The sequence below is a fragment of the Hordeum vulgare genome, chromosome 5H, assembly GCF_904849725.1.
Source record: "Hordeum vulgare subsp. vulgare chromosome 5H, MorexV3_pseudomolecules_assembly, whole genome shotgun sequence".
NCBI classification, from domain to species: domain Eukaryota; kingdom Viridiplantae; phylum Streptophyta; class Magnoliopsida; order Poales; family Poaceae; genus Hordeum; species Hordeum vulgare.
The window spans coordinates 101,258,887-101,267,414 of NC_058522.1; the positions used below are offsets into that span (position 1 = coordinate 101,258,887).

The window sequence follows — 8,528 nt, forward strand, 5'->3', positions numbered from 1 at the left end:
ATAAAGAGTTGTGCTAATTACTTAAATTTGTCTTTTTAACCCACACTACGGTAATTTGGCTTTTGATGTTTTTCAAAAAACCAAAGGTGTACTAAAGAATGCATCTACAAGGGAATGATCGCATACTACACAATCTGGAAAAACAACAGCAGCTCCAGATTTAGGGAGATGACCTGATGAGCTTATCTCACTAATTACTACCATCGTAATAGTGGTCATTGGTACAGGGAAAACACCTAATATAATTACTTCTTCAACATACAAGTGTTCCTTTGTATAAGAACTAAACCATAAAGTAGATACACATGCTACCTCAAGACCTTCTCCAACGTATACTTCTCCAGTTTCACCTTCCTATTTCTTCTTCTGAGGTCTTCAGCATTGTCATCGTCAACTTCATCAACAAGAATGATTTCAGGTTCATCGCCATCTTCAACATCATCGTCAACATTGCCAAAAGACTCTAGTTCAGCCTCATCATCCGCATCGTCCGCCTTCCCATATTCCTCATCAATATATTCATCATCCAACTGTTGAGATCGCATTGCGTGGAACTCTGGTGGAGGAGGGCAGTCTTCAGTAATCGCCTCATCTCGTTTCATCACAAGGTGTCTAATGATTCTTTCATCCTTATCTAGCAGAGTCTTGAAATCATTTATGGATTGTGCCTGTATCTCAAAGTTCATTAGGATGTAGTTGGCATGCGTTGCTTTCTTTATCTTGTAAGCAAGTCTACGCAGTCCCCAGTTGTTAACCCTCCAAATCCTTCCTTTCTTCTCTCTGATAAAGTCTGCAATAGAATGAAGAACATAGTTTATAGCATACCTTGCAGAAGCTCAATGCTCAATAGAACTGAAATACCCCAAGTAGTACGTTTTAGGGGATTAGAGTTAGCAAATCAGCCAGACAGGAGTATTGTTTAGCAGGCCATAGCTCCAGGGGAGTGTCAAACCCTTGCCGCCATAATACGGAATTTTGTCTACTCATCATGCCTGAGATTAACTCATTGAGGATTTAAGTACATACAAACAACATGTGGACAAATTCATATCTTTGTACAACTGAGTAAGCGATGCGCGAGTATTGAGAAATGCACCTTGTACTTTGGATACAACGTCTTCAACTTCTTCCACACGGTCCTCGTGAATGAGGTAAACAACTTCATAGTGCCGCACTACATAATGATGGAGAAAGTTCATTATCTTGATCCCAGATCACGACATCTAAACAAGCGTGCAAATGATGCCGCCTTATATAACCAATTAAACTAATTTGATAAAGGAGGAAAAGAAAGGGGTCTTACTTCTTTGCAAATTTAAACCACTCTCTAGCTGAATGTTAAGAAGCTCGTATAGCTTTTCTGTAAATGTAGTTGGGTTAGACGGATTGCGTATTTACATCAACCACAAAAAGAACCAATTGAGTGCAAAATGACCATCACCTTCTTCGGCGTCCGCGAATTCTGGCAAAGCTTCACCGTCCTCTTTCACCTTTTTCTGCAAACCAATCAGCATAAAAAGTATAATCAACTACAAGTCACATTTATGCTTTCTTCTCAAGGAGCAAAATAAACATTGAAAACTACCTAATCTAAGGAAACAAACATGAAACTGATTTTAACTATTACAATTTGTCTGTCATTTGAGTCTTAGCAGTGATAGTTTGGTCCATTGGCTAATGGCGACAGATTATGGTGTTCAGAGATTGATATTGTACTTCTCCCATGCATCAATGGAATTTGCTACAACCTGCAACATAATCGCAAGCAACCGAAGGAGCCAAGGAGAAGTTTTAATTGCTGTTGGAGGGGAGGCGCACGCTAGACACGGCGTTGAGTAGCAACAGTTGTTTATGGGTCTGCTGTGTGGTTCCTGTCTAATGACTTCCAGCCTATTCCTGTTACTTGTCGGTCTGTTTGCTGCAGGCTGAATGTCGGTTGTTGTTGCATCCTGGTTTCCTACTTGGTCAATTCAGGGTTTCCAGCCCATTCTTTTCATGGGCCCTACTTGTAAGCTGGTATGCCAGCAGAAATACTAGTTTCACCGCTTTCATACAAATCCGGGCTACTATGTGGTCTTTCTTCCAACGAAAGATGATGGGCCAAATGCCAAGCATAAGGGACAGTTACCAGGTTTTTAGCAAAATAGAAACACTGCAGATTGTATCAGTAGATTTCGTTCATTATTAGTGAATCCCATCCAGCCTACCGAACATCATCATGAAACTACAATTGTGGATCTACCCATGCTCACTATTAATTCGACAAAAATAATACTGCAATCTGAAAACTATGAGCGCAGAATGAATGATACCATATTCAGAATTCAGATTGGGAAAGCTGCAACAAATACCATCTATTGCCTCCAATAATCTGCCTACCTTTTTGTTCCAAGTTCTATCGAATAATCTGCCTACTTCACTAAACTAGCAACCATGCCATATGTGATACGAAGTATTCGTCAAAGCTCAGGGGGGTCATTATCCATAATCTAACATCAAAATTCTAGGCATTCAAAGCACGACTAAGAGCACACGCACCTTTCTCAGAAGCACGGCCTCGGGGAATGGCCCGGTGACCTCGCCGTCCTTGGGGTTGAAGCTGTGCGCGTCCACCCTCTCCTCCCCCGCATCCCCGTCCTGCCGCCCCCTCTTCTTCCTGGCCCCCGCGGCTACGAGCCGGCGCCTCCCCACGCGAAGGGAGAGGCGCACCGTGCTTACCAGCGGCGGGGAGGGCGCCAGGAGGAAGAGAGGCCGCGTCGACGCGGCTGTGGCCTCCATGAGCGCCGGTCGCGGGTGAGAAGGACAGCCGGAGAGGAGAGGAGGAAGGTTCTCGCGGGGGTTTTGGTTTGGGGACGCGAAGCGAAATGAAACATGGGCAGATAAGGTAGTTAATGGGCCGGGCTCTCCGGTGGACCTTATTTTTTTTGTTTCCTGTAAAAGAGGCCGCGCTCTCAATCATCATGGGCCAGGTTCTGGGAAAGCCGGCCTGTCCGCCTTCTTCCTCCTCCGGCCGCAGTCGCCTAGGGTTTTGCGGCTCGTGGTCGTACTCGTAGCCATGGACGCGACGGCGACATCGACACAGGAGCAGCCGAAGCAGGAGGAAGGAGGCGGTGGAGACGGAAGCTACGGCGTGCTCCTGTACTACAAGTACGCCGAGGTCCCCGACGCCCCCGCGCTCGCGGCCTTCTACGAGTCCCGCTGCCGCGCTCTCGCGCTCGTCGGCCGCGTCCGCGTCGGCCCCGACGGCGTCAATGCGACGGTGAGCATCCGCCTCTTTCTGGTTCCCTCTTATGTCTCGTGGTGAGTACTTGAATTCGTGGCCACGTTTTGTGCTGGTAGCTCGGGGGAAGAATGGCGGCGCTGGAAAAGCACATCAAGGAAATGAGCTCGAACAGCCTGTTCGACGGGGCCGACTTCAAGCTGGCCTCCTGCGAGGACCCTGTGGACGACAGGGTCGCCAGGGAGTGCGGCTTCACGTCGCTCTCCGTTCGGCTCGTCAAGGTTCTCATCTCCCTAACAAGGCAAATGTTTTCATCATTTATGAGCTCGTGTAGCTCCGTGAAAGTCTCGTCGATTGCATTGTGTATAATGCTGTTCTTGGAATTGGCAGGAGCTGGTCACGCTTTGTTCCAACCCGTCATTGACAACCCCCGATATCAAATTCGCGGGGAGGCATTTGTCAGCGGCTGAGTTCCACTCGGTGCTTCAGAGTGTGGGTGGGTTGATTCTCAAACTGAAGCTTGCATACATCTGGCTCTCAATGTGACCTACTCTCTGCTTAGTAGCGAGATCATTCCCTTGCCGTGAAAGAACAGATGTTTAAACAAGAGCTTGATCTAAGTTGGGTTGTTCTTTTAGCAGGAACCTGTTTGGATACTGAGGCGCCTGCGGGGCAGAATGATGTGGTTGTTTTGGATGCAAGGAATCTGTATGAGACCCGGATCGGCAAGTTTCATGTACCAAATGTGGAGACGCTGCATCCTGAAATCAGACAATACAGTGACTTGCCATTGTGGATAGATGAGCATACTGAGAAGCTACGTGGTAAATCAATTATGATGTATGTATGGCCAGATCTTTGAATTATACATTGCTTTAGATTTTAGGCAACACATTTAGCAAGCAAATTAAGTAACTACCTTATTGGTATTTTCAGGTACTGCACAGGAGGTATACGCTGTGAGATGGCCTCAGCTTATATCCGCTCCAAAGGTGAAGGCTTCGAGAATGTTTTTCAGGTAAGCTGCACCTTTCAGTTGCTAATTTTGAGATTTCAGACATCCGTACATATTCACCATGATATCGTACTTTTGCATTATTTATGGTCATTTATTATTGTGCTTGCGTTAGTTATACGGTGGCATTCAGAGATATTTGGAGCAATATCCAGATGGTGGCTATTTTGATGGAAAGAATTTTGTATTTGACCATAGGTTAGTGCTGAACTTTGTGCTCGAACCCTCGAACTATTTCATAGTAACTCAGTTACTTAACTTGTTTCAATATGGTTTAACAGAATCTCTGTGGGAAGAATTAAAGATAACATACTTGGAACTTGTTTGATATGCGGATCTACCTATGATGACTATTCCTCTCGGTGTCGTTGCAGCCATTGCAGAATGTTGGTCTTAGTGTGCTCCACATGTCAGGTGCCTAAGATGCCATGCTTTATATTGTTCTCTAAATTGTTGCTAATTACTCCCTCTGTAAACAAATATAAGATGTTTTAGATCGCTAAAATAGTGAACTAAAACGTCTTACATTTCTTTACAGAGGAAGTACCTTAATTTCATTCTTGATGACGCCATGCCAGAATGTGTCTGCTAAATCTTGTAAACATTTTCTTCTCCAGGATTCTACTAAGGAGTATGTATGTGAACTATGTTTAAAGAATGGAAAACAGTGCTGTGAAATATCTGTAAAGCAAGACTGCCAAACAAAGTCAGAGCTATCTGAACCTTCTGACATTGGAAAGCTATCCATAAGCAATAAAATTTCATCCTTCAAAGCTCCCGGAAGTAATGGTAAGGTCTGTATCAATTTAGATTTGTATCATCGTGATGTTTGGCTATTTAAGAATTATCAAGTATGCCGAGCCTAGAAGTCCATATGCTATGTAGGCAGAACTAAAGAAGTGTTGCTCACCAGGAAACAGTAGATTCACTAATTTTGTAGAGAGTATCTATGTAGGCAGAACTAAAGAAGTGGTGCTCAGCAAGAAAGAGTAACAAACAGTAGATTCGCTAATTTTGTAGGGAGTATTTGAAACCTACGGGGTCAAAATGAACTCCATATGGTAGCAAGCTCCTGTACTAACTTAACTAGTTGTTACCCGTGTATTGCTCCGGAGCAAAGAGATAAAAGCATTGGTCAAATGGCAGGTCTGTCTGGCGCACGCATCAAGCACGGCACACATGCAGCTTTTGACAGTGTTGCAACAAATGTTGACGTTTTCTCCTGTTTTCTCCTCACAAACTTCCACTTGTAGTTTGAAGAACCTATTTCTTTTTCAACCAACTCGTTTGTGGTCTTCAATACATTTTTGTCTGAGATAGTATTACCTTTTGTTAGAGGACAGGCCTGGCGCAGTGGTGAAGTCCTCCTCACTTGTGCCAAGAGGTCCTGAGTTCGAACCAGCCTCTCTGCATTGCACTTCGCAGGGGTAACTAGGTTCCTATAATCCCTCCCCAGACCCCCACCTTGTGTGTGAGCTTCTATGCACCGGGTCTGTCCTTTATAGTATCACCTTCTGTTGGTGCCTGTGTATTACTTCTGAGTTAGTATTTTTGTCTGAGTTAGTATTACAATGTGGAAATGATGTACCAGGTAGTGAGCAGCTGAAGAAATTGAGGATTCTCTGCTTACACGGTTTCCGTCAGAACTCTTCAAACTTTAAGGGAAGAACATCATCACTTGCGAAGAAGCTGAAGCACATCGCGGAGCTTGTCTTTATAGACGCTCCTCATGAGCTTTCATTTGTATACCAACCACATCCAGATGTCTACTCCGACAAACCCTCACCTCCATCTGCCACAGCGAAAACAAAATTTGCATGGCTAGTTTCTCCGAAAATGAGCTGCCACAGCATGCAAGATTGGAAGGTTGCAGATGCACCGTTTGACCCCCTTCAGTATCAGGAACAAACAGACGGGTTCAAGGAATCATATGCATACCTTGATAGTATAATTGCTCAGGACGGCAACTTTGATGGCGTTCTCGGTTTCTCCCAGGGTGCGGCAATGGCTGCCTTACTGTGCAGGCAGCAGCAAAAGACCTGCGGCTCTCCAAAGTTCAGGTTTGGGATATTCTGTTCTGGATATCCAGCACCTGTTGGTGATTTCGACAGCGAGCCAATCAGGCTTCCCTCGCTTCATTGCTTCGGTGGTGGTGAAGGTCATGACAGGCAGATCGCAAGCAGGGCAAGCACTGAACTTGCTGGTATGTTTGAGGAAGGCCGGTGCACCATCGTTGAGCATGACATGGGGCATATCATTCCTACACGGCCACCTTACATCGATCAAATGAAAGAATTTCTATGCAATTTCATATGACAATTTTGGAAAATAGGCGACCTGCTTTGTTGTAACTCTGGACCTGCTTTGTTGTACTTTTTTCTTTTTGTGTACGAGATGCTCTTCGGATGGGGCAAAATAGTTATTGTCCTGCGTACAACACTGTAAAACTATGTCTTAGTATTTGTCCATTAATGTGCTTTAATCTTTGTGCAATTTCTTGATATAGTACCTATTCTTGTGAAAGAAATAGATTGTTTAAGCTAAAATTTTGTTTGACCTTCAGGAAAAAACGACACGGAGACTTTGAACAAAATGTGACATGTATTTGGGTCTAGGACAAACTTTGACCAATAATTTCTCTGCTAATATATGTATCTTACATGGTACAGTATAAAATTGGTACTTATTAAATCTGTATTCAAAAGTATTAGCTCGTGATCATGATATTGTATCACATGAGTTACAGTGTGAAATCGATCAAATATTGTCTTAGTGGCCGGGAATTTTTTTTAGGTGATTAGTGGCCGGCAAGATTGATAGTTCAGAATGCTCTTTCTCCATCACCATCTCATTGGCTGAACAAATAAGATAACACCTGTGCACATACAATTTGATCCAAGGTTTTCTAGTTTCATCTCGTAGTCTACACAAGCACATACTATATTCCCATTTCTCATCTCATTTTCTGAAAATAAATTCCATATATGTTGCGGTCCAACCAGATAAGTAAACTACGTCTAATGATCCAATTTTGGATTTCGTGTCTTCTTTCTCTTCTTTTGAGAGTGGTTTCAGCGACAAAAATCTACTGTAGAAAGCAGTAACTTCCTATATTTTTCATGAGGGCTCGTGTGGGCGAAGGTTCCGAAACTCTTTTGACGGCTTGAGTCCCCGTAAGCCATTTCTTTGCAAGGATGAGACAAAGGTCATGACCTTGCCCCTATGTTGTCATTCTTTTTGCCATCACCACTGGATGAACCTCCATCCCCTTGCCATCCTTTTAGGTGCAAAGAGGTGGTGATTCTTCTCCCACGTCGACGCCCTCCATGTTCTTCAATTCTTCTCTAAATTTTAACATGTAATTCGGAGCTCCCCGGACCTAATATCTCTGAATCCATCCCTCCCACAAATGTTGTTGCCACTATTGAGCTCCTCCTAGTCCTAGCGACCCTAACCACTATGCGGTGTGATCTCCCTCAGCTCCACTGTTGTCTCCAATAGCAATGTGATTGGCACTCGAAGCTTCACCAAACTCCCAGTCGTCGCGCATAGAGAAAAAAGTGTTTGCCCATGGACAATCACCTTTGTCTCTCGGGTGTATAAGTTGGAAAAATTATTTCCTTGATCGACTCAAACTGTTACATAGTGCAAAATATAGCCAGGGAGAGAGGAGTATCGGGCGCCCTACAATTTAGGCACGCATGCCTTGGCATGGTTAAGATCCTACGATCCCGGTGAGTTACAACATAGAGTACATTGTACATGATCTAACAGCCCCCCTCGCCCTTAGCTGGAATTCCGTTCGAAAGGATGTTCAGGTTGGACCAAAAATCAATGGTCACTTTTGATGGCAATCCTTGGTGAAAATGTCCGCAAACTGAGAGCTCAAGGGGACATGAAGGACACAAGCTTCACCTAGAGCGACCCGGTCGCAAACAAAGTGCAAGTCGATTTCAATGTATTTGATACCATGATGTTGCACTGGGTTGCTCGCAAGATAGGAAGCACTTGTGTTGTCACAGTATACAATAGTGGCTCGGGTAGGTGGATGCTTGAGTTCATGTAGAAGCTACCGCAACCAGCATGATTCAGCCACACAATTCACAACGCCCCTGTGCTGGGGAACATTGCATGGGAAACACAAAATTTCCTACGCGCACGAAAGACCTATCATGGTGATGATCATCTACGAGATGGGAGATCGGATCCACATACCCTTGTAGATCGCTAAGCGGGAAGTGTTAAGAAACGCGGCTGATGTAGTCGAATGTCTTGCCGATCCAATCACGATCC

At 44.4% G+C, this 8,528-nt stretch overlaps 2 protein-coding genes across 3 annotated transcripts; one reads left to right on the forward strand and one right to left on the reverse strand.

Moving 5' to 3' along the window:
• Positions 1-159: 159 nt before the first annotated feature.
• LOC123452761 lies at positions 160-2,851 on the reverse strand. Its single transcript, XM_045129471.1, has 5 exons — positions 2,539-2,851; positions 1,442-1,496; positions 1,304-1,360; positions 1,097-1,174; positions 160-790 (listed from the first exon to the last, which is right to left on the reverse strand). The coding sequence occupies exons 1-5, from the start codon at positions 2,776-2,778 to the stop codon at positions 309-311; spliced, it is 912 nt and encodes a 303-aa protein (XP_044985406.1). The 5' UTR covers positions 2,779-2,851; the 3' UTR covers positions 160-308.
• Positions 2,852-2,966: 115 nt separating this feature from the next.
• On the forward strand, positions 2,967-6,717 carry LOC123452760 (rhodanese-like domain-containing protein 6). 2 transcript variants are annotated; one of them, XM_045129469.1, is made up of 9 exons: positions 2,967-3,259; positions 3,340-3,501; positions 3,611-3,716; positions 3,859-4,060; positions 4,157-4,238; positions 4,351-4,433; positions 4,517-4,649; positions 4,853-5,024; positions 5,827-6,717. In XM_045129469.1, the coding sequence occupies exons 1-9, from the start codon at positions 3,056-3,058 to the stop codon at positions 6,549-6,551; spliced, it is 1,869 nt and encodes a 622-aa protein (XP_044985404.1). In that variant the 5' UTR covers positions 2,967-3,055; the 3' UTR covers positions 6,552-6,717. The 2 variants fall into 2 exon arrangements, with proteins under 2 accessions (XP_044985404.1, XP_044985405.1); XM_045129470.1 differs by having other exon boundaries at positions 3,862-4,060.
• The last annotated feature ends 1,811 nt before the right edge of the window (positions 6,718-8,528 follow it).

Coding starts and splice junctions, on each gene's coding strand:
- LOC123452761 (XM_045129471.1), bottom strand. CDS start 2,778: ATGGAGGCCACAGCCGCGTCGACGCGGCCTCTCTTCCTCCTGGCGCCC. Junction 1,361..1,441: donor ATTCGCGGACGCCGAAGAAG/GTGATGGTCATT, acceptor CTACATTTACAG/AAAAGCTATACGAGCTTCTT. Junction 791..1,096: donor CGTTGTATCCAAAGTACAAG/GTGCATTTCTCA, acceptor ATTCTATTGCAG/ACTTTATCAGAGAGAAGAAA.
- LOC123452760 (XM_045129469.1), top strand. CDS start 3,056: ATGGACGCGACGGCGACATCGACACAGGAGCAGCCGAAGCAGGAGGAA. Junction 3,717..3,858: donor CTCGGTGCTTCAGAGTGTGG/GTGGGTTGATTC, acceptor TTGTTCTTTTAG/CAGGAACCTGTTTGGATACT. Junction 4,239..4,350: donor GCTTCGAGAATGTTTTTCAG/GTAAGCTGCACC, acceptor TGCTTGCGTTAG/TTATACGGTGGCATTCAGAG.